The sequence below is a fragment of the Panthera tigris genome, chromosome D2 (assembly GCF_018350195.1).
Source record: "Panthera tigris isolate Pti1 chromosome D2, P.tigris_Pti1_mat1.1, whole genome shotgun sequence".
NCBI lineage: Eukaryota > Metazoa > Chordata > Mammalia > Carnivora > Felidae > Panthera > Panthera tigris.
This window is the reverse complement of record NC_056670.1, coordinates 63,842,178-63,867,858: the sequence shown is the minus strand read 5'-3', so window position 1 is coordinate 63,867,858 and position 25,681 is coordinate 63,842,178. Positions and strand designations below refer to the sequence as shown.

The 25,681-nt window shown below is 40.6% G+C and overlaps 1 protein-coding gene across 5 annotated transcripts in view; it reads left to right on the top strand.

Annotated features, from left to right (window-relative positions):
- SORCS1 (sortilin related VPS10 domain containing receptor 1) overlaps nt 1-25,681 on the top strand; it is a 501,774-nt gene that overhangs the window by 422,930 nt on the left and 53,163 nt on the right. For all 5 annotated transcript variants that reach the window (XM_042960645.1, XM_042960644.1, XM_042960643.1 and 2 more), the window contains exon 18: nt 4,077-4,248. In XM_042960645.1, the coding sequence (XP_042816579.1) occupies nt 4,077-4,248 (172 nt within the window). The remainder of the gene's footprint in view (nt 1-4,076; nt 4,249-25,681) is intronic.

The window sequence follows — 25,681 nt, the reverse complement described above, 5'->3', positions numbered from 1 at the left end:
AGTTCTGGATGCACACAAGAATCACCAGCGGAACTTAAAACAAAAACAAAACCACCCTAATGCCCAGAATTCTCAGTTAAATCGCAATTTAATCAATTCTCCATGAAATCAAGACCCCTGGAAACAGGGTCTTGGCATCTATTTTAAAAGTGCCAGCAAGTGATTCTAAAGGACAGAGTTGCAGCCTACTGAGCAAGACTACAGTGTCACCTTAACATACGGGGAATAGTCATAAACATCCATATTCTACCACCACCCCAAAATCACAAGAAAAAAAAGCAAACTACGAAATAGTAAAATCACAGAAAATGAGGACTTTCATGGCTTTTTTTCCAGTTTTACTCTCAGAGAAAAGCTATGGCCTTCATCTGTTTTAAGACTGACAGGCAGCAACGAAGAAAAAATCAAAGGAGGTAAGGGTAAAAAGGAAAAGGTGACAAAGGGGTTTCAAGGTGGGAAGGAAGAGAATGGTTGAAGTCGGGGCTGTTGAAGTAATAAGACACTATCTACTGATGAGCGGTCGGTAATATCAAAGGCACATTCGCAGAATGTTTCCTTTTCAGTAATTGTACAAAGACTCCCTTGCCATTACAAAGCACTTTTCTTCTTGGCGGATTGAAGAATGCTTTACCAACTAAATGCATCCCAGTAATATTCAGAGCTTAGGTCCAACATAATCATAAGTTGCCTTGTTATTATGGAGGTAGCAGCCCCATTTAATAACATATTAAATGCATTATTCATTTATGTAACTCAGACCCAGGGACAGCTGCTGGGATGAAAATAGAACCATTCTCTAATGCAAAAAGCAGGTGTGTGCTTACTTGAGTAAATGAACTCTATATTTCTGCACAATTTTCTTCTAAATTTCAGGGACAGGTCTGGTAGGGCTAATGTGATGCCATTTTCATCCAGGAAATAAAATGGTTTCAGAATGGTTTTTAATGAGCATTTAAAAAAAATTACCAACAGTCTTCTCGGTGGCAGAATCCCAGGGGGATGGATTCGTGCTTTGGATTTAAGCAGAACTGTTGCTGCTGGATTCAGGAAAGCCTGGGGCAATGATTGGTCAGAACAGCGGCAAACAAAGGAATGTACTCTAGCTGATGATGCCAGTGGTGATGGTGAGCCCATGTCTTTATAGCGGCTCGCCAAGACAGAGTCACAGGTGTGCTTGGATGCTAAGTGATTAAAAATCATAACCTGCCTTCAGTGAAACGTGCAGGGAGTTTCTGATGCACAAACTCACTGGGATGGCATAATTACCGTGTGACATCACTGGTCATTTTCCTGCTACCTTTGCTGGTACCAGAATGTCACCATTCTGCAATGCTGGTGCATTTTTTCTCTCTCTCTCTTTCTCCCATCTACCATTATTTTCTCTTTTAATCAGTATGCACTGAAGCACAGTGGATTTTCTTAAATATCAAATGGAGTGATGTTAAAAATGCTCACCCAAGATAATGACCGATCAGAATGGGTAAGGATCCTAGCGCAGGAGCAGAGATTTGGAGGCTGCCTGAGGGGCTAGGTGTTAACCCCTTAGTTTCTGGATTGTAAGGAGAAGCAGGGACTCCAAAGATAGGAATTGGTCACAGCTGGGCTGGTGGGTGAGGTGCTTGAAGGGTTTGGGGCAGTGGTCGTAACTAACTGCTATGCAGATACTTTAGCATTTGAAATGGTACAGTCAGGGGCTCCTGGGTGGCTCAGTCGGTTAAGTGTCCGACTTTTGGTTTCACCTCAGGTCTTGGTCTCACAGTTCTCATGAGTTTGAGCCTCACATCGGGCTCTGTGCTGGAAGTGCAGAGCCTGCTTGGGATTCTCTGTCTCCCTCTTTCTCTGCCCCTTCCCCACTCATGCTGTTTCTCTCAAAAATAAGCAAATGAATATTTAAATTAACACAGACACACACACACACACACACACACACACACACACACAGTACAGTCATCCCAGTGTAAATCTGCTATCAGCTTTGCATGTGCCCTGGGACAAGGATGCCCTCAAGGAACTTAAACTTCAAGTCACACAGGAAGACAGTCAGACAAGGCATAAATGGGTTCCTATCAGGCAAATCATAAGGATTCCTTTAAGAGTTCAGAGGAGGGACAATCTCCTTCTATTTAAAGAGTCAGTACAGTCGTGGTAAAGAGAAGAAGTGTTCTAGAGACACATTTTCTGGGGTCTTGACTATGTGATCATGAGAAAACTGGTTAACTTCCATGAATCTTAGCTTCTTCATCTATATATTGAGAATAATACTTTCCTTAAGCAGAACATTTCAGGGTATTTTTAAGATAAATGGCAAAAGTCATGTAAAGAACTTAGCACAATGACAAGTATAATTAGCACTCTCTCTATATGAACTTTTTTTTATTATTTCACTTCTTATTTTACTATCCTTGTCAGGAAAAGACAGATGAAAGGATTTGTTACTTAAAGTGTAAGTTTTAGGCAGCTGAGAGAGCATGCACGAAGACAGAGAAGCAGAATGAGCAAAAGAAAATAAGTACTCTCAAAAGGATTGAAAATAGAGGTTTGGCTAGGGCAGAAGGAGCTTTTTGGTGAGAAAGAATTCAGAGACGTAGTGAAGTGAGCTTGTGGAGGGCTTCATGCACAAGATGACAGGATTTATGGCTTATCCTAAGGACATTTGGAAGCTGTGAAGATTATGAACAGGTCACAGAAATAATAATATTAAGTAAAAATAACTGGTAACCTTTCATAAGCACTTGCTAATCATCAGGGCAGTTTTAAATACTCTGTGTACATCAATCCGTTTAATTTGTACAACTACCTTGTGAGGTGAATTACATACTAATAACTGACCTTAGAGTGATCCATGGTGTTCAGAGTACTTTCCCAGACAGTGTTTAATTTGACTTTCTCAACCATGATCTTAAGCAGTCAGTCCTGAGACTCAAAGTACAGGAAAGGACATTGGCTAGATTTGAAGGAGTAGGAAAACTATGGCCTGCGAGTCATAGCTGGCATACTGCCAGCATCGGGAAATAAGGTTTTACTGAAAGCCAGCTGTCTCCATTCTTTTATGCATTACCTGTGTCTACTTTCATGCTGCAATCAAAGAGTTGAGTACTTGTGACAAACAGCAGATAGCTGGCAAAGCAAGAATATTTCCTATCTAGCTCGTTGTGTTAAAAGTGTCTCCACTTCTGGTCTAGAAGAGTGGAAAGACCTTAGACTTTGCTTCCACTCTGAGCTCCACCACTCATTCTAGGTAAGTGGGCTTGGGAAGTCTATTATATGAATTCATAAAGTGGTGACTATGGCCCCCACCCAAAAAGAAGATGAACAGATAACACTGAAGCTCAAAGTCTTAAAGGTGAATTGTCCTAAAAGCACAGATTCTAATTAATTATGAATCTGATAAACTGCATAGGACCAATTTGTGGAATAATCCTTTTTTTTTTTTTTCTCTATTAAAGTTAAAATAAGAAGAAAGAAGTGAAAGAAGAGGGAAGATTTACTCAGTCTGCATACTGGTCTCCTTATTATGAGTTTTCAATAATTAGCCAGTATATCTCTTCATAAAATATCGAGTAGAAGCGATCACATTTAGCCAACTTTCTGTACTACACCATTACCATAGCATCCTCTATGGGGTTTAATGTTAAGTCACATAATCCATAACAATCTATTCTTTGCCCGAATTGCAAATTCCCTTGCAATATGCATTACTCATTCTAACCCTCAATCATATAGCCTTTAAAGTATCTCCTAGACTACTTACAGATGTATCTTCAAGATTATAAACATGGTGAGGGCAAGAAGCATGGCTTCTTTTGCTGTGCACTTCCCGTAGCTCTGAAGTGAAATGATTCATTGACAGAATAAAAGAATGATATTAAAGTGCTAATAATATGTACAGTATGTTCCTCTGATGATTTGTCTTTCTGGTGGGTGCTTTATAGGAATTAGCTCTAATCCTCAGAGAACCATGCTGTGTAGTTATTGATAGCCCTCAGGGCTACACAGTGGTAGGTCTGGCTTTAAAAAATCGGGAGTGATTTGAATGGTAATGAGCCGGATTACAACGTGAGCTTCTCTCGTTTTAGGTATAGGAAAGTGGTTTCCAATAACTGCACCGATGGAGTAAGAGAACAGTACACTGCCAAACCGCAGAAGTGTCCCGGGAAGGCCCCGCGGGGGCTGCGGATCGTCACTGCTGATGGGAAGTTGACGGCAGAACAGGGGCACAACGTTACTCTCATGGTGCAGCTGGAAGAGGTAGGACCGAAGCCCGAATCCCTTTTGTCTTCTAGGGCCAGTGATTTTTTCCTAGGAAATCAGGTTTGGTGTGTTTTTGTTTTGTTTATTTATTTATTTATTTATTTATTTATTTATTTATTTTTACACGTCGTTGAAACTGTTTATGTTTTTCTACCTTTAGGTCTTTGGTTTGTGGTTGTTGCTGAAGCGACTTCGCCTTCTCTGACACATTTCCTCAGTTATTTTCATTTCAGTGCAAGTTGTTCTTCATGCTGACCTAATCTATCACTTCTTGGGAATTCTTTTCGGAGTTAATTGTGCCTTACTGGCACTTCCGGCAAAAAGGTTCCTCAGAATACATTAGTGGTATTCCTAAAATAATTAAGCACACACGCATGTTCAGCCTAAAAGGTATTACTGCTGTCTTCCTCTCTCAACCTGAAGTCTTGGCTTTTCTTTTCCGAAGGCAGCCTGCTGGCCATACATGGAACACAAAGGCTAATCTAAATATAATTGAGTATACTGTCTTTGGCAATTGAGAGTTTGTATTTTTGTAGCACCTCTGCAATATCACTATGAGGATCAATTACTATTTGACAAATTATGGTTACCTGAGATTTCTGAAAATGTAGACTGGATGAAATGAAACTCATACTGTGTTTTTTAAAATACACACAGGCATTTTTATCACCTTGCAAAGGAGGAAGATGTTCTCTAAAGGAGAAATAATTTCATTAAATGATCTCAATTATGAAGCCAGGCAGTGCTGTATCCAGCCGTGTTTTCTGAGTGCTAAAATATGGGAAGCACTGTGCTAGGCCTTGTGAACACAAAGGGATTTAAAAAGTTAATAATGAGGGGCGCCTGGGTGGCTCAGTCGGTTAAGCGTCCAACTCTTCATCTTGGCTCAGATCATGATCTCAGGGTTCGTGAAATTGAGCCCTGCATTGGGCTGTCTGCTGACAGTGCAGAGCCTGCTTGGGATTCTCTCTCTCTCTCTCTCTCTCTTTCTCTCTCTCTCTCTCTCTCTCTCTCTCTCTCACCCTTTCTCTCTCTACTCCAACCCCTGCACGCGCATGTGCACTCTCTCTGTCTTGAAATAAATAAACTTTTTTAAAAAGTTAATAACGACACCAGGATTAAGATCATCATCATTGACTTCCATCAACTTCTGATAGCTCAGTGGCTTTCGATCTGTAATATGAAGAAAAATTACCTGGTGAACATGTCAAAACAGTTTTCCCAGGCCATTTCTCCAAAGGTTCTGACTGAGTAAGTTGGGGGGGGGTGGGGGCAGGGGCTAAGAATATACATTTATAACAGGATCATAGGTTATGCATTGTGCTTTGAGATAAACAGGGGCACCTAGGTGGCTTAGTTGGTTAAGTATCTGACTCTTGGTTTCAGCTCAGGTCATGATGTCACTGTTCTTGAGTTCAAGCCCACGTCAAGCTTGGGATTCTCTCTCTCTTACTCTCTCTCTGCCCCTCCCCTGCTCATGCACACACACACACACACACACACACACACACACACACTCTCTCTCTCTCAAAGTAAATAAGTAAACTTAAAAAAAAAAAAGAATAAACAACAAAACAAGGGCAAAGTCAAGGGGGATAGTGTAGCCTGACAGGCTCTGGAGTGTGACTTGAAGGGGAAAAGATGAAGCAATTAGGATTGCTTTGTCAGGATTGATCAAAATCATTGGTATTTTAATTCCTGTAGGAAAAACAACTGTGAATTAATGAGTTTGAAACTCCAGCTCAGGGTGGTGCTGAGGCTTCTGGTCCAAGGACCACTTAGAGAACCGTTCTTGTAACCTAATACTCCTTTCTGGTACCTCCTTAATAAGTGCCTTTCAACCATACCTAGTCACCTAGATACTAAGGTTTTCCCAAATTTTTCAGTTGGATCTAGAAAGATGCAGACCAATTTAGGCCAATTGGAGTTGCTTGCATTTCACAGAACTGGGACCAGTGCCTGAGGCTATGACATATTAGCTCACAGCAAATAAATTTATATATATATATATATATATATATAGAGAGAGAGAGAGAGAGAGAGAGAGACAGAGACAGAGACAGAGAGAGAGAGAGAGAGAGCCAGAATAAGATTCTGAGAGAGAGAGAGATGAGGGGGAAGAAGACTGTGACAGAATTGTCAAGAGGATTTAGGAAAACAAAATTCTTTTGTTCATAGATAGGACATTCATTGCCATGAGTCCAACAGTTCATGCTGAATTCCTCTCAAGAACTTTGCCAGTTCATACGTCACATGTAGAGGAGGTCAGATTTCAGATTCCCAGTTAGAAGGTCGAACAGAAAGTGTTGGCTAAAGAGTTGGCTCACAAGGCTGGGAAGATAAAAGTTGACTTCAGGTCAAATCCCAGAGAGAAGAGAAACATAGAAAAGTAGCACAACTCTGTGCATTTTTGTCCCTCTCTGAGTTGTTTGGCAGCATCTACGTGATACAGAAAAAATAGAACGCAGTCACAAAAAGGATGAGAAGTCAAGCAGAGTTTTTAGAAGGATTACATTTTGAGGAAATAAAAATTAGAGTTCAGGGACTATCAGGGAAGGAAGCTCTGGTGAGCAATACAACACTGGGTTCTTGAGACTTCTAGAAAACTCCGTCATATTTGTTTTTCATATAAAATATTGAACATTTAATTTAAAATATTACATATATATCCAGAAAGAGGACCATGAGGAGGAAAAAAAGCATCAGAACAAAGAACAGTTGTCTGAGATATATTTAATATGTTCATGAATATGGGTTAAGATAGAAAATGTAACCCACCAGCAGCACTCAGTAGGAGGCAGTCAACAAATGGAAGTTGTAGAAATAAAGATGTAGTAACTGATATTAAGAAGTTAGATGGATTTACAGCCGACTGAACCCATATAGATAGAGGATCAGTTAACTGGGAGAAAGGACAATTGGAACTTTAGCATTTGGCATAAGAGAAGAAGGATAGAAAATAGAGAAAATAGGAAGGGAAGGGGCACCTGGGTGGCTCCATTGGTTAAGCCTCCGACTCTTGGCTTTGGCTCAGCTTCTGATCTCATGGTTGGTGAGTTAAAGCCCCGCATTGGGCTTGCTGTTGGGCTTGCCCATAGTGCAGAGCCTGCTTGGGATACTCTGTCTCCCTCTCACATCCCCCTCCTCTGCTCACACACGTACTCACTCTCTCTTTGTCTCTCTCTCTCTCTCAAAACAAGTAAACTTAGGGGCGCCTGGGTGGCTCCGTCAGTTGGGCATCCGAGTTTGGCTCAGGTCGTGATCTTGTGGCTTGTGAGTTTGAGCCCGGAGACAGGCTCTGTGCTAACAGCTCAGAGCCTGGAGCCTGCTTGAGATTCTGTGTCTTCCCCTCTCTCTGTCCCTCCCATGCTCATGCTCTGTCTCCCTCTGTCTCTCAATAATGAATAAACTTTAAAAAAAATTCAAAATAAGTAAACTTAAAAAAAAAAGAATAATAAAGGAAAATGATGAAAGACTACCATAAATGTAAGTGGAGACCCAGAGGAGAGAAGAAAGATATAGAGTCAGAATCATTTTTGAAGAGATAATGTCTAATAATATTCTGAAACTGACAAAAGGTGTGAGCATATCAACATAGATGGGAGAGAATCCACAAACCCCAAGCAGGAGATATACAAAGAAAACAAAAATCATGTAGGTATCATATTCAAACTACTGAAATCTAAAAACAAAGAGAAAATTTTTTAAAGCAGCCCAGGAGAAAATGGAATGACATTTTTGAAGTTCTGGAGGAAAAACAAATGTGAAGGTAAAATAAAGACATTTCTCGAACAGAAACCGAGATGAGTTGTATAAGCTGATTTCTATAAAAAGAAATACTAAAGGTAATTCTTCAGGCATAAAGAAAATGATGCCAGATAAAAGTACAATAATGGAAAGAGTGAAGAGAAAGAAAGAAGGCATATACGGGGTAAATTGCAATTAATAATAACTTTTCAGGCCAATAATGATCAACTATGGGTTTAAAATATATGTAGAATTTAAATACATGACAACAATAATTCAGTGTGTATTAAATGGCATTAAAGTGTTTTCAGTTCCATGAAATGTCTGTAAAGAAGTAAAAGTACTAATTTATATTAGACACCAGCAAGTCCAGAATATGTGCTTTAATATCTAGAGAAACAGCTAAAAGAATAGTCAGAGACATTAAACTATCAAGTTATTGACAGAGGAACTGGAATAATATTAAATGCACCTCATTAATCCAAAAGAAAAGAAAGAGAGGAGAGGAAACATTCTTACAGTCAAGACAAATAGAACAGATACAGAAATAGTAGGTATAAACCCAAATATTATCATTAATTACATAAAATAAATAGTGATTTTTGTGGCTTGCTTAAGAAGTCTGTGTCTAACCCAAGGTTGTGAAATCACGCCACAGTTTTTCTTTAGTTTCCACATTTAAGTCTATACCATCTTGAATAAAACCAAGGTAGCTACAGGTTTTTCTCTTTGCATATCCACTGATCCAGCACCACTGAAAGACAGTTCTTCTCATGCTGAATTGCCGTGAGCCTTTGTCATAAATCAATTAAATGTACCTCTGTGGATTTGTTTCTAGATACTGTGTTCCATTGGTTTTGATTTTCAAACCTGTGTTAATTGATCATTCAAACACATTTTAAGTACTCTAGATTTAGAGTAAGTCTTGATAATTGGGCATATAAATCCTCTGAACTAATTAAAAATCGTATGTATAATTATATATAATATACTTTATAAAAATTTAAGAAACAAAACATATGAACACAGTGGAAGGGAAGGAAAAATAAGATAAAAAACAGACAGGGAGACAAACCATAACAGATTCTTAAACGTAGAGAACAAACTAAGGGTTGCTGGAGGGGTTTTGGGTGGGAAGATGGGTTAAATGGGTAATAGGCATTAAGGAGAGCATTTGTTGGGATGAGCACTGGGTGTTATATGTAAGTGATGAATCACTAAATTGTACTCCTGACACCAATACTACACTATATGTTAACCAACTTGAATTTAAATGAATGAATGAATGAATAAAAGAATGAATGACATTAAAATATAATGTGTACCTACAGACAAAACTAACACCTTATTTTCAATATATCTACCCAGAACACTACAACACATTTGGAAAAAATTTTTAAAAACATAAAATGTGTAGTGAAATATACCATGATTGTGAATTGAAACATACAAGGTTATGAAAAGATGCCAATTTCCCCCTCATTGGTCTTATATTCAAGGCAATTTCACTGAAGTCCCAGCATATATTTGTGGGTGAAAATTGCATGATCACAAAACTTATATGAAGAAGCAAGGGATCAAGAATAACAAAGATAATTTAAGATGACTCACAGAACTGGATGGTTTACATTACAGATACCAAAATTTATTATAAAGCTATAGTAATTAAGAACGTGTCAAGATATATATATATATTTATACATATATACACACATATATGTATACACACATATATACATATATATGTGTGTGTGTGTGTATGTGGTGTGTATATACATATATATGTATATGTATATATGTGTATATATGTATATGTATGTGTATGTGTGTGTATGTGTGTGTATATATATATATATATATATATGTATGTATATATATCCTATATATCCAAGCTGATCAAGAGAGGGAATAGTGAGTCGAGAAATACACGCATACATATATATGCGTGTGTGTGTCTGTGTGTGTGTGTGTGTGTGTGTGTGTATACACATACACATCATACTCTTTGTGACAAATGATACACTGTAGTAGAGTAGATAAATTATCTTTTCAATACACAGTGCAGTGCCATCAAAGTCCACGTGGGAATATGTGAATCTTGATTTCTTTTAACACAAAAATGATTCCAACTGGGTTGTCTGTCTGATTTTGAAAGATAAAACTAAAGTGTTTAAAGAAAATGCAGAAGAGTATTGTTAAGCAGAGATTGTTTTAAAACAGGAAATGAAACGTACTAAATATACAGAATAATATGGCTTGATTAGACTATATTAAAATTAGGAATTTCTTTTCTTGAAAATACACTATTTAGAAAATAAAAAGGTAAGCCCTGGAGGGTAAGAAGTTATTTGCAATACGTAAGTTCAATAAAGGACTCATGCCTAGAAAATTATAAATGAATTCTACAATCAATTCTACAAAAATTCTGGCAACTAGCTAGAAAATGCACAAATGACTTAAATGGACTTCTCAAAGAGGGCAACCAAATAGGTGATAAGCATATGAAAAAATTCTCAACATCACTGCTCATCAGGAACACACCTGAAAACTAAAATAAGATATTACTATCTACCTATCAGAAGATTAACATTTTCAAAGACTAATAATACCAAGTATTATTGTTGGAGTAACTGGTCATTCATACAATAGTGCTTGGAGCAAGGATTGTTACAGTTTTAGAGATCTGTTTGACATTAACTACTAATCACTGTACTGTTCTGTAAATATATGTGCAGACTATAACCCAGGATTTCTACTCCTAAGTGTACACTCATAAGAATGCATACAAATATGCACCAGAATATGTGGAAAATAATATACATGGCGGACTTACTCATAAGAGGTCAAACTGGAAACAAACATGTATCAACAGTGTCATCAAGAAATAAGTTACATTATACTTATAAAATGGAATGCGGTACAACAATGAAAAAGAACAAACTATTCCTCCCTACATAAACTTGGATGAATCTCATATCCACTATTACAGTAAAGAAATCAGACTGAGAAAAAAATACATATATGTATACATATATATATGTATGTATCATGTGATTCTGTTTAATTAAGCTGCAAAAGTAGGCAAAGCTAATTTATGGTAACAGAGGTGACAGTGATAGTTACCCTTGGAGAGGAGGTGGTGGGGGGTGGGATTTGGGGGTACTGGAAATTTTCAATTTTTTTTATTGATTAATGGATGCATTCATTTTGTAAAAAACAAATCAAGCCGTATATTTTATTTACTTATTTTTTCATTATGTCTTTTAATGCTCGACAAACAGCTTACTTAAAAATCATTTGAGAAATTCAAATAGCATTTATCTGTACATTTTGTATTTAGGTCTTTAGGGAAAAAAAAGAAAACGGAAAGAAAACTTTGGGGACATTTAGGAAAGGATGTACTTCCTGAGTCAATCCTATATTCTATACTTCCCTATATAGTGAGCATGAAGTCATCTTTCCCAGAGATATAAGGAACCTGGTTATGATGACTTAGAAGGACATGATCTTTTGAAGCAGGAGATGTTTGTGTGGAAGCAGGCTTCAGAATTCAGAGTTTTGTTCCATTTCTAAGAGCACAATAGCGCAAGATCTGAAACAAGAACTCACGCCTGGTCGGCTCTGGCCTTTGTACACCCTCCAGGGACAGAGGCCAGGCTCTCATCCATTCACCTTTGCTTTCTATGTAACAAAGATCATCAGGCATCTCAGACTTGGCTGAGTGATGTGAGAACAGATTGGGGAATCTGGTTCTAAGATGTGTAAATTCACGCCTTCTGGGCGCACGAAGGGGAAAAAAAAATAACAAGTTAGTTCATTCCACTTGAGTGGGCAAAGCTACAGCAGTGAGAAAGAAATCTGCTATCTTCAGCTGTCAGACCTGGCCCCTTGATGCTCTTGTCTCCGAGTGCAAAGTACAAGCCAAAAAGACTGTCCCCACATCAAGAGGCCCTGGGGACCTCAAATGCAGCTGTGGGATTCTGTGCTGATGTTCACAAACTGTCCTTACAGAAACACCCGGTTTCTCTATTAATCTCTGGGTTATATACATAGGCTTGGGTGATGCACATGATCAGGCATACAAAGTAAAGGAAAGTAGAGTGTCGCTGAGAAGCTGGGGAGCATTGATAAATGTAACACAGTGACAACAATTTGGATATCCAGCCTTTAATGAACACTAAGTGTAGTCCAGTTTGTGAATGTTTTCTTGTATTATTTCATTTAGATCCCACAGCAACCCTAGGGGAGTAGGTGTTACCCTCCTCATTGCATTTTATAGATAGCACAGTTAAAGCACAGAAAGGCAAAGTAACTTACCTGAGATCCCACAGCTACTTACACATAGAGTCAGGAGTCAGATCCAGGCTGTATGGTATCTGGCCTTTTTATTACTTCTCTCTGGTGGAAAGAGCCAAGTTCTGGGAACGGACCTCATGTAGTTCCTAATGTTCCCTAGAAATACTTCCCTGGAGACACATGGTAACAAAGACCAAGAAGTAGAAAAAATAGGCAAAATTTTCTATGCCCTAGCCAGTCTGGCTTATGGCTGCTGCTATATTCTTACACACTGGTCATATATAAAGCAAAATTTTCCTCCTGGATTTTCTGAGAGTATTATGGCTTGCGATCAATTTGTTGAAGACCATTTTAGCAACCAGAGATCCCAAATCCTTTCTAGGTTTCCTTCTCTTTGTAAAATTCTATCTGTATTGAATGGCTTCTATGTATCTGGTATTGTTTTATCCATTCTAAAGAATATTGGAAATATAGGACATGAATGCAGGACTCAGAGAGTTTGTCCTCCATATATGCCCAACTTCTCCAGAGTCTTGGGTATGAATTAGATTAGAAGAATTATTTAATCAAATCCAAAACAGAAACAAACAAAACCCCTGACATATGCCACTGACACCACACGCGGTCTGTATTATCCCCCTCAAAGTCTCTGAATCCGCTTCTCATTTGAATTTGACACTCCTAAATTCGCTTTAAATACAGTATTAGGCTCTTGCCACCATACCTAGTGCCAATTTTTCACAACAGTAGGGACATTACTGCCAAGCTTCTGATGCTTCTAAAGTAACAAGTCCTCAAGGTACCAAAGGGGCCAAGAAGTCCCCACTACATTCTGATAATTACACTACAGTGTGATTAATGCAGAAATAGGCATGAGACTCTCCAGTGTGGTATACTATTTTGTCATTTGGACACCACGGATTAGGCCTATGTGTCTCCTGGCTTACTCATAATTCCGTCTTCTCCTATAGGCTTGTCTTCTGTCTATCGGATTGGGTAGGGCTAGGGATGGATATCATGCCCCGTTCTTTGCCCCCAGTTATTTACATACAAGCCCCTCCGTGTAGGCTCCACCTCCTGTACATATCAAGTAAAGTTTGAATGGCCTGAGGAATCAACTGTGCCACCAAATAGTTATCGTGTGTATTTATTGGTTCTCCAACACATATTTTACTAAGTTCCAAGTTTACAGCATGTACTTTTCATTTACGAGTAGACCTATTTCATTTTGTAGAGATCCGTGTTTTTGGTGAACAAGGGTCTCTGCCGTATCAAGTTTCAAATAACAATCTAACCACAGGAAATATAAAATGGTAAACATTTTATATTCATTCAAAACAAACATACAATTTAGTTTACTGCATTATATTGTGATAATATTCTTGGCAGCCCGCCCAGCACACAATAAATGCCGTTAAGGTGTGAATCATGCCATGCTTCGTTGTAGCCCCAGCATCTCTTCTCACTGCGCCTAACACATGGATAGAACTCAGTCAGCGTATGTGGATTTGGATAGGCTTCCCCAAGGAGTACAGAGATGAAGCCCAAACTTAAAAGGAAAAGACTCTTAAATTTTCCATCTCATCCAAAACATGTTTAACTCTTCATCTGAAATCTAAATCCCTTCCTTTGTTCTGTACTAATGCTTGTCCTAATTCTAACATAAGAATATCAATGAAGACCTTGCTAACATCAGAGCAAAGAAGAGAACTTCTTACTGACAGAAGATTCTCAAAGGCTAGGTACACTGATGCTGGCTTGTAGCTCCACACACAGTAGTATGTGTCAGAGTAAAAATTGTGCAGACTTGACATGTGCAAGAAATGGAAGGTGTCCTTCAAATAGCATGTGAGGCCACCCTCCACATCTAGGTGACAGAAAGGGCTGTGTAACACAGCTGGTTCAAACTCCCAAAGCTTGGCTCCCCCACCTGTTACTCAGAGAACCACGTAAGTCTGTTAAAGTTGAGGAAAAGCCCCTACTGTCAGGAACTCCGTCACTGCCGTCTTCATGTTCTCTCCCAAAGTACTCTAATGAAGGATCCTTCACCAGAAGCAACAAGCCAAAGGAGACAATATTTCTTCCACTGCAGACTCCCTCATCGTGGCTAACACAAGAACACACAGGGGCGCCTGGGTGGCTCCGTCGTGTGAGCGTCCAACTTCAGCTCAGGTCATGATCTCGCGGTCTGTGAGTTCGAGACGCGCGTCAGGCTCCTTGCTGGCAGCTCGGAGCCTGGAGCCTGCTTCCGATTCTGTGTCTCTCACTCCCTCTGCCTCTCGCCCACTCATGCTCTGTCTCTCTCACTCTCAAAAATGAATAAATGTTAAAAACAAATTTTAAAGAACACATATACATATACACTCTGCATTTATGCATCACTGTTTCCTTGGGGACAAAGAATAGTTAATCCAGAGACCAACCAAAAGGGGAGAGAAACTGTCCATAAAGTTATATCTGACTAGCCAAACATTTTCCAACCACACCAGAATTTAAGGGAGCCTATCAAAGGTGTTTTGCCCTGAGATCCAGGTATCCAATGACAGGTGGCATCCCTCTGTCTGGAGACTTGTTTAAGATGGATGTTCTCTGGACCACTAATGAGCACCTAATGAGCCTATAGACTTCTCAGTGCGATAACTCGGCTTCCTGGAGAAATCCAATGCAAGAACCTGAAGGCATAGGATGGATGGCAGAGAGCCTAATCAGTCTTAAGAACTCAACAAAACCCATTTGGAAGGCATTCATTGGAGAAGACTGTAGGCAGAAATGGTGTCTGTCTGTTACAGAAGATAATTAAATCTGTTTTAAACAGCTGTAAGAATAAGGAGATGCAATTCGCTGCATAATTTAAGACTTTTAAATTAAATCTGAGGCAAGGGACTAAAATTAAAACTTTGATCTGTATCTCATTGTCTTAATACTTCAATTTACATACAAAGACTGGAACTTAATAAGGAAAATTCATGATTATAACTTCTTCGGTGAGACTTAACTTCAAAACATGAAGGCTGTGTCCTCATTAAATGGATTTCAATGATCTGTAATTTCACATACATTGAAAGACTTATGGCAGCATAAAAGTAACCACAGTGTAATAACACTTCATAAATATTGCAGGATGCTCCCAGACGTCGGATGATAGAGAACATGACTCTTGATAAAATTTTCTGTGAGAACCTCCTTTGTTGAAGTCGTAAAGGAATTTGACCTACTTTTTCATCTGGGGGAAAATTGGGGCCTTTAGAAGTGGCACAAAGAGTTAGTAGGCAGTGTTCAGTCTAGACAGGTATCAGTGTCTAAGCCAGCCCGGGGCGGACTCAGAAGCCTCGGCTGTTTTCTCCTTTCACACAAAGGAACAGGAGCTGATTTCAATGAGCCGTGGGGACTTAAGAGGCTTTCTCATGTATTATCCCATACTCTATTCAGCTTTATTCTCTTTGACTCTAGCAAGGTAACTGAGCCACTTGATTTCTTCTCCCTTGCTGCTTCAAGCTAAAAAAGAAAGAGGGAAATGAGGCGGGCAATATAGGTTGTCTCTAGCCAGAGGCCTAGCATCTGAAGTTCAGGTTGGCTTGGTTACCAGCTCTTTTTTTTAATGTTTATTTTTGAGTGAGAGAGAGAGAGAGAGAGAGAGAGCGAGCGTGATTGGGGGAGGGGCAGAGAGAGAGACACACACACACACAGTCTGAAGCAGGCTCCAGGCTCTGGGCCATCAGCACAGAGAATCAAACAGGGAATCAAACCCGCAAACCATGACCGGAGCCGAAGTCGGATGCTTAACCGACTGAGCCACCCAGGTGCCCCTTTTAGCAGCTCTTTCTAAGGCTCCACTTTTCCTTCCCTCAATACTGGTCCACATACATTGGGGTGTTGCTATTCTTTAGGGTTTCAGGGAATCAGTGTTTGCAAAGCACTTTGCCTTGACAAGCAAAGAGTGACACCTGGCTCATTACCGAGAGTTTCAGTCTCTCAGCCTGTCTGCTTTAGGCCCTACAACACCAGTGCCCCATTTCATTCACACGGCTGGCCACTACCCCTGAAGGAGAACTTCACCCAACCATGCAAGGTTTGCCCAAGTGTGCAGCTTCCTCAGGTTTCTGGCTTTGCACTTTGTCATTTATTATTCCGTGACTTTGTCTTATCAGCTCCTTCCTTAGTGTAATCCACCATTTTTTTTTAATTTTAATTTTTTCTATTAGTGTTCTTTATTTATAAGAGGCACGGAGAGACAGAGCACGTGTGGGGGAGGGACAGAGAGAGAGGGAGACAGAATCGGAAGCAGGCTCCAGGCTCTGAGCTCTCAGCACAGACCCCTGTGTGTGGCCCGAACCCACAAACTGTGAGATCATGACCTGAGCCGAAGTCGGACGCTCAACTCGCTGAGCCACCCAGGCGCCCCTAGTGTGATCCACCATTTGTGTCCGTGGACAGTCTCCACCTTGTGACCAGTAGCACTTGAATGAACTATGCATCTTCGCCTAAGAGCTGAGATCATTTTAGCAGCCCGAAGGGGTGTTGGAATATGAGTGGATCTTCACTAATGCCCATAACAAGAATAATACAATTATGAAAAATAGCAGGTCACCTACCCTAAATTTGATGATTTGGCTCATGGTCATTATGCCTATTTTTATAAGTAAAGAAATTGAGGTTCAAACGTAAATTGCATTTCAAAGGGCATATAACCAGAGTCTTCCAACTCCCAAGATGACTCTGTAGGGCACTTCTTCTTCATACAGTACTCCGTAGACCTCTATAAAGTCACTTAGATCTCTCAAGAACCTAATAATTTGGAAAAGTGAGGAAATAAGCATCTGGGGCAAGAAATCATATATCCATTTCAGAGATATCTTATGACTTTGGTTAAGTCTAGCAAGTGATGCTAGATATAAAAGTTTTGAACGCTATTTAGAAATTTTGAAAGCATAACATAAAACAGTATAATGATTCCAGGATTGTGTGTGTGTGTGTGTGTGTGTGTGTGTGTGTCTACGCGTTTGCACATGTTCAAGTGCTTCTCATTGGTTACTATAACATTCACCAATCTAACAATGTCATCTCTGGGTGATACAATTATGAGCAATTTGAATTTTCTTTTTCCTCATTTGATGTGTTTCCTACATTTTCTTTATAAATTTTCCATGACTTTCTCTCTTATTTTTCTTCTTCTAATTAAGCTAACATATTTCTATAAAGTATTTTCTAAGTTTTTTTCATTTTGAGAGAGAGAGAGAGAGAGAGAGCACATACAAGGGAGGGGCAGAGAGAGGACAGAGAGAATCCCAAGCAGGCTCCGCAGTGTTAGCACAGAGCCTGATACGGGGAACAATCTCATGAACTATGAGATCATGTCCTGAGCTGAAATCAAGAGTCGGATGCTTAAAAGATTGAGCCACCCAGGCGCCCCAAACCTAACATATTTCTATTATATATTTTACTACATAAAAATATGTAGGAAAAATTCATTGCATAAGTTTATTCCTAAAGGAATCTCCCTACTCCTTTTTTTAAGCACCATTTTGCTCTTATTCCATACCTGAATGCTTTAGACTGATTTTTTAAAATTATTTAAAAATATTTACATGATTTTTGTCATTTGGTGGCACCCTAGTTTTCCTACCAAAGCTTGCTGTGGGGATTCCTAAAGCCACCATGTAGTGGTAACAGTGTACTGATGTCCTATATTACCTAAAAAGTGTTTTTAAAAAATAATGGGTCACAAGTATGAGCTCTATCTACCAGTGTCTAGATGCCGTAAGCAGACCTCGGCTTATAGTTATTGATCTGCTTACACAAGCCAAATGTCCTTCCTGCCTTATGGTATTCTGTTCCATTCTAAGCCAGACACCAAGTACAAAAGACACAAAAAGAGAATGTGGAAATTTGCTGTTCGTTTCAAACACATGGTGCTATGGCTCATTTGGAAATGAAGGATTAAACCATTTTGTAATGTTCCAGTTGGAAATTCTTGGTCTGAGCATTAGATCCAGAAGTGTTTGGATACTTAGATAGGCAAATCCCAAGGATTAGAGTCCTCAGTGAAGGGCCCAACCATCTGTATTTCATCCTAGGGAAAGTGAAATATGTATCCAGTCAAATGATTTGGTGGATCCATAGTCTGGTCTTCTGGCATCACTGACCTTGTTGGACCTGAGTTCTCCGGTGAAATGTAAAACCCCATATGCACTGCCCTCCTCCCTTGTGTGAATATTCTCCCTCCGGGTCAGAGTGTACAAGTTTACTGCTGCTACCTTTTCTTGCAAGAGGTGTGGGGGTCTGCATATTTGGGGAGGCACCTGTGCCAGAGAAAACCATCTCTGAGTAGACAAGGGGAGGAGCTGACTCTATAATTATGCAATCATGCCACTATGTAAGTATCTTGAGATTGTGTCCAGAGCTCAGTTTTTAAGCTGAAGAGAAACCCAGAGAGCATGAATTGAACCACATTTTCAGGAAACACTTTCCCAGCAGATCTAGTGAGGCAGTCTCAGCTTTCAGCAATGCTAGCAGCTCTTGAAAAGGATACCAGAGAGAACCAAGACTTGCTTAGGAACAGCAGATAGGGCATTTGCAACTGTCTTTTCTTATAGACTAGTGTTATCCTGTGCTGGAAGGACTCAGTTTACCATTATAAAAGGGCAGGCTCAACACAGTCATGTCAGTTGATTCTTGTTTAGAGTTCTTCTCACTCTGTTGAGCACTCACATCAGCAGGGTGTTCACAAAGAAGTTTTGCAGCTTCCGTGGTATTTTACAGAACCTGGAATATCATACTGAACTCCTCTTACATTGCTATTTAATGAACAATTTGATCCATGCTGGCATTCCGTTAGAGGGTTTTAGCTACTGGAACTTAGAAAAGCTTTCTGGTTTCACATATGAGTGAATCCTTTCTTCAAGAGCACCCACTGGGAATGAGCACAATAAAATAGTTTCAGTTGTGAACCAGTAGTAGGAGTGCTGAACTTGGAGTTAAGAAGAGAGAGTTTGGTTCAAACTAGTCTTGGGACTCAAGGCAAATCTTAACAGTCTTTTGGGGTTGAAGATTAAATGAGATACTATACAGAGAGCAGTTATTATTTCTGCCACAGTGAACTTTCAAGAAATGCCGTCTTTTCTCTTAGCGACTACCAGGAGATGTTCTAGAATAGTCTTACTTGCATATTTTATATAAGAAGTCACCTGCCAGAGCTCACTCTTACTGAATAAGCACAAGGTGGATAGCACTGCTCGCATGAACTTATTTCCACCAGCTGAAGAAATCTCCTGTTTGATAGCCAGGGCTCAGTGTACCATAGTGATCTCTTTTCCTGTTTCTTGTTGAGATTCTATTAACCTGAGTCTGACTAAACCTACCGGGAGTAGGCTATGCAATGCACAGGTGGGTTACTTTTACTTTGTGCTCCCCACTCTGCTAAATATTTTTAGTCTTAGAAAGGGCTGAAATATCTTATTTTTGTTTCTGTCATTCAATGCTGCCTGATGAGTTTTTGATTGTACTTTGTCGTCCAAAGAGCATTAGAAAGAACAGAAATCTAAGACCAAAGTTGGCTGTACTCCATCATCAATCTATGATCAATCTGTGTCCCCTTCTGGTTGTTTCTCATATACCTAGTCAATACTTAAACATTTACATTAATGGTAGAAATAGAATGGTGTGTTTTGTGATATTTCTTGTGTCGTACCATACTCCACCCCCCGCCTTTGAAATTTGGTGAAATCTTTACTTTCTCTTATTTACTCCCTCCCTCTTTTAATCCTAAGTGCTGGTCTCTGTCTGCACCTCACATCTCTTTGCCCTCCGTGGAATCAGTGTTAACAGGCTGCACTGTATTTACCATCACCTTTATGCTCATAAGAACACACACATATAGTATGTATACTGTTATCTGTTGTGTTTCTGTTTGTGACAAAAATGGGTTATACTCAAGTCAGTTCTCCGCATCGTACTTTTTGCCACATGAACTTTAAGCTCCCTTTCAAAACTGAATTTTCGTGAAGGCTGAGGCAAGCTGGAGCTTTGCAGGGGCCAGACTCTGACATATGAGCCCAGTTTCTATCTGCAGTGAGTCTATAATGCCTTCAGGAGTGTCTTAGAATCTCATCTTGGGACAAGGCTGTCAGTGTTGAGTTACTATAGCATTTGTTTTCCCATTTTCCTCTCAAGCCATGTTGCAGGAACTGATAGGTTCATACACCTTCCATTCCTCAGGTTAATCTCGGCTCCTTAGTGGCCATTTGATACATTTGTTTTTCTATTACAGAAGTCAGTGATGCCCTTGTAGAATCCCCATATGGATTTCATGTGGCTTTTGTGCTTTTCTCGGGCACATCTTTTGAGCTAATAGTTCTATATCTATATCAGGGCACATGACGAAAGGGCAGCAGGTCTAAAAAACGTTATCTGGTAGCCTAGATATTTGCCAGCCTAGGTTCCATTTCAGGAATGATGATTTGTGGTTTATTGAATTGAAGTAACTCTCAATTATACACACATTTTCCTGACTGCTGAATTATGAGTACCTCTTGTTCCCCATATTGTCTATTCTCTTTATGGCTTCAACGTGACACTGCTTCACCAGAAGGAAGACATAAGAATGTAGTATGGTGTTCACGTCAATCCATATTTCCCCTTCTAAACAAAGCTGTTGTCAGGGTGAGGGGGGGGTGGGGAGCCAAAGCCAGGGATGGAGCCTAACAGGAAAAGAAAGTGATGCCTTGCCTTTGTTATCATCTTTCTCTCTCGCTGGAAACTATTACAAGTACCTTTCAATTAAGGAAGTTCACCAAGGACTGAACTGCGTGGATAAAGTTCAACCACAGATAATCTTAAACCCTTAAGTCTCACTGGCTGTGGGATTTCAGGCATCTTATTTAACCCGTCTGTGCCCCAGTCCTCCTGGTGTAGCAGAGCAAAAGAACATCTTCCCTTGCTATCTCCCTGGACTCCTGACAGCCAACCGAGATAATATATAAGGAAGCACTCCAGTGAACAAACAAATGGACAATAGTCCAAATTTGTTGAATTAAAAGAATGATCTGCAGGCCCTGCATCAGGCACTGAGGGCACAGCCAGTAAGGACACTTCTCAGCACCGAGGAGTTCATACCAACTACTTACGGATTAGCCAGCAACTCGTTTTCCTCCAGAAGTTAACTAATCTTGGCCACAGATAGTGTGGAATTTTTGCACATAATTGTGCACCAGACACTGAACAACAAGTGCGGTTCTTTCATTCCTGGACTTGTTGGTGCACCTTTCACACTTAGACCTCGAAAACATCCTGGGAAGGCTTCGCCACCATGCCAAGATGGAAGGAGAATAGCATCAGCTGGTGCCATGCTGTATTCATCTGCAGATGGATTAAATGACAAGAAAACCTACTATTCAACCATCCGATCCCACGGGCCTCAACCTTCGGCACAGCCCAACATCCTCTTTGGACCTTCTCGGACCCTAGCAGCACTGAGCATCTTCCCCAGAGGCCCCGAGCCAAGAGGGGAGGAGTCTTGAGTGGTAACTGGGCATCAGCATTTTTTCTTTTAATTTCTACAAGAGATGCTGATAGCAAAATCTGAGATTCACTGCTTTCAAAACCAATAAATGATGGGAGTTAATTTTGACAGGAAGGTACATGTAATTTCCTGTTGTAACTCATATCTCAATCTCCCATCATCTACCCTGAGCTACCCCCTAATTAGCTTCCCAGAATACCTGGGCCTCCTTCCAATTCACCCTCCATATTGTAACCAGAGTGATCTTTTTGAATTAAAACCATCATCATGCCGTCTTCCACTAAACCTCACTTTAATGGCTTCCCATTGCTCTTAGGAACAAAGTAAAAATCAGAAACTAGGCCCCAAGTTCCCAAATGTAATTTTTCTCCCCTTCAGTCTGATTTAATAATGTGTCCCTCCTGTGTCTTTAACTTCCTTTGATTATATCACCCCCCTTCTGCTGCAGGGCGTTTGCACATCTGGTTCCCTCTGTCACCCTTGCCTGGACTCCTCACCTCCATGTCAGTCACTGGTGTCCTTTGTTTTAGCTCTCCACCTCTCCCGACTGTACAACTTGCAACACGATGTCATTCCCTGTAATAACTTTTTACTTATGTTTGATTATTTAATCTGTCTCACTGAAACAATAGGCCACATCTGTTCTGCTTGGTTTGTTGTAATTTACTTACCATCATTTTCCCATTTCATGCCTGACACAAGATAGACATTCAGTAAGCATCCGCCAATTGGTTGGTTGGTTGGTTGGTTGGTTAGTTGGTTTGTTAGTTGGTTCGTTGGTTGGTTCATTGGTTGGTTGAATGAATGACCAGAAAGCCAGTCAAAGTAGGGGAGTATGCCTAATCAAATGGTGATCAAGGACTTAGGCTCTCTTGCCCTTGCCCTGTTTCTCATTCTCTGAAACGACTTGGCAGCTCTGTCTCAGATGGTAATTTCAGCCCAAGGAAGTCAGAGGCTGATGACTGATGAGCCCCAAAGAGAAGCAGGTACAGCTGTGTTAGGCTTGGGAAGCACCTGAGAGCCTCTGAGGGCAAAAGTGTGGCATCTGGTTTGATCCGTTTGAGTGGGCAAAGCTGCAACAGCAGGAATAAAATCTGCTACCTTGGCCCCTCAGAGTTCTTGCTTCCCGGTGGAGAGTACCAAGCCCGGGGGCCTGCACTCGTGTCAGAGGGCGGGAGGGAGAGAGAGAGAGAAAGATCTTCCTAATACCTGACCTAATACCCTAAAAGCATGATTCCCTGTGAAGTCAGCCCTGCTGATACATTAGACCCAACACCGTGGCTCTCTTCTTTTGTCTATTAAATGCATGGGGAGCATTGTCGTGACTGGATAATTAAGAATGCTGTCAGGCCAGAAGGCTAACATGACAGACAGTAGTCATCCAGACAGAACTTGGGAAGAGTTTTAAGTGCTGAAAGAGGTTTAAATCCAGGCCCACAAAAGCAGAGCGGTGAATACCAGACAGGAAGGGCAAGGCAGGTGGACTCCAGCAGGGGCAGCCAAGGTTGTACTTTTCCCAGTTGCGTGGGGGCTAAGGTAGAATCAGCTGAGCTGTGAATCTCCCCTCTGTGTTCTTGCAAATGGTGACTGTTACCCGATGTCCATTCTGTCTCCACAAAGAACCAACCCTTCAGCTCACTTTCTTTTTTTTTTTTTAACATTTTTTAAATGTTTATTTGAGAGAGATAGAGAGAGAAAGAGCTTGTGAGTGGGGGAGGGGCAGGGAGGGAGGGAGAGAAAGAAAAACCTAAGCAGGCTCCATGCTCCCACATGGGGGGCCGATCTCCTGATCGCAAGATCATGACCTAAGCTGATATCAAGAGTTGGACACTTGGGGCGCCTGACTGGCTCAGTGGGTTAAGTGTCCGACTTCAGCTCAGGTCATGATCTCGCAGCTCTGGAGTTCAGGCCCCATATTGGGCTCTGTGCTGACAGCTCAGAGCCTAAAGCCTGCTTCAGATTCTGTGTCTCCCTCTCTCTCTGGCCCTCCCCTGCTCACACTCTGTCTCACTCTCTCTCTCAAAAATAAATAAACATTAAAAAACAAAAAAAAAGTCTGATGCTTAATTGGCCACCCAGGTGCTCCTAAACTTCTCTTTCTTTCTCAGTCTCTGTTTCAAACTCCCTCCCTCCCTCCCTCCCTGGCTCCCTCCTTCCCTCCCTCCCTCTCACCCCTTCCCCTCTCTCTCCCCCTCACTCACTGTCCCTCTCAGTCTCTCCTTTTCTCCCTTCCTGCCCCTCCCTCCTACTCAAGTGCCTGCACACTAGTTTGCTTGAGCTCTCCTGCTAGCTCCCTCTCGCCTTCTCAGAAATTATATTTCCTGTCTTGTTCCTCGGTTAACCCAGTTAACCCTAGCTATTCCTGATCATTCCCGGGACACTTGTCCCAAATGATGTGAGATCTTAAGGTGGTTTCTTCTTCTGTGCCCATACCTATGGTTGTCTGGCAGCAACTCTGTTGAAAATCCAGAAAACATGAGAGAAATGAGCAGAAACAGCATGAGAAATTGATCAGTCTGATTTGTGCAAATGAAGGACAAGTCAGCAAGAATGGTTGACATTTATATTTATTAGTGAAGGGAATTCAGGTAACTGCACCATGTCTGGGCTTGTGGCTCATCTGTCTTGTAGTTCTGAGTGGGGTTTCTTTCTCCCACCCTAGGGGAGAGTTCTTGCCCATGCCCTACTGAGAGTTAGCTAGTGTGCCCCCCACACAGTGCTTGTCTGGGCATAGAACAGAACAGTAGGTCATGGAGATTCATAGGATTTGAACGGCTTTTCCTTTCCTTGTGAATTAGCCTTTTAAATGTCAGCATTTTAAACTTGGCCTTTTCAAAAAAATATGATACCAGATGAACCTTACTTAATCGAAAATATTTTTTTTTATTTAAAAGGTGTTTGTTTGTTTGCTTGCTTTTAGGTTTTTTTTCTCCCAGTTAAAATGGGAAAAGCTAAGAAAACAAACAGAAAACTTGAAACTTGGTAAAGGATGGGCTGCATGGGAAGGAAGCTGTTTTTTGTGGTTAAGGTCTAAGCAACTTTGTTCCTAAATAATCTCTGCTGTTATTCCAAAAGGCAATTTTCTTACAGGTCTCGGATTTCATAAAGCAGACCTGATCCTCCCTCTCCTGGCCTACTGGTGGGAATATTAGAATGGTAGGATTCCAATCCAGCTGTAAAAAGGGTTATGGCAGGTCCTTCACAGCTGTGTTGTTTTGACAGTAATTTATTTTGAAGCAGAGTTTTACAGATGACTGATTAACTCACATGTCTTAGAACAACCTTTCAAGTTAAGAAAGTAAGGTATTCTTATGCCCATTTCATAGATGAGGTAATGGAGACCCAAGGAGGCTGAATGCATAAAGTCATTCAGCCTGTTACTGGCACACTGGGATCCAAGCACAGGGAGCCATCAGTGCTCTACCCGCCTGTAATGAATGAGCTGCAAATCCAGGGAGATGGGCTCAAATCCAGGTCTGCTGCTAATTAGCCATGTTAACCTTGAACAGATAATTAAAACGTTCAGCTTCCCCACCTGTAAAATGGACAAATATTGGCCTGTTTTTTTCTCTCCCCACTAAGATTCTGTGAAGAATAAAATGTTATCATTTTGATAGCACAAAATGCTGAAGTATGAAAGCATTAACCTTTATTATCTTAATAACAGGGCTGAGTCCAATGTCATATTAGGTGTGAGGCAAGATGTCTTTTATGCTTCTCCTTATATGGTTAGGGAACCAGAAATAAGGGGCCCAGGTGTTCCGAACACATGGGAGAGGTCTGTGACCATGTGGGGTAGGCTGAATTTTTAAAGCTGTGTGTGTATACCTTTTATTCACATGGATGCTAAGAGCATAAACAAATCCCCCT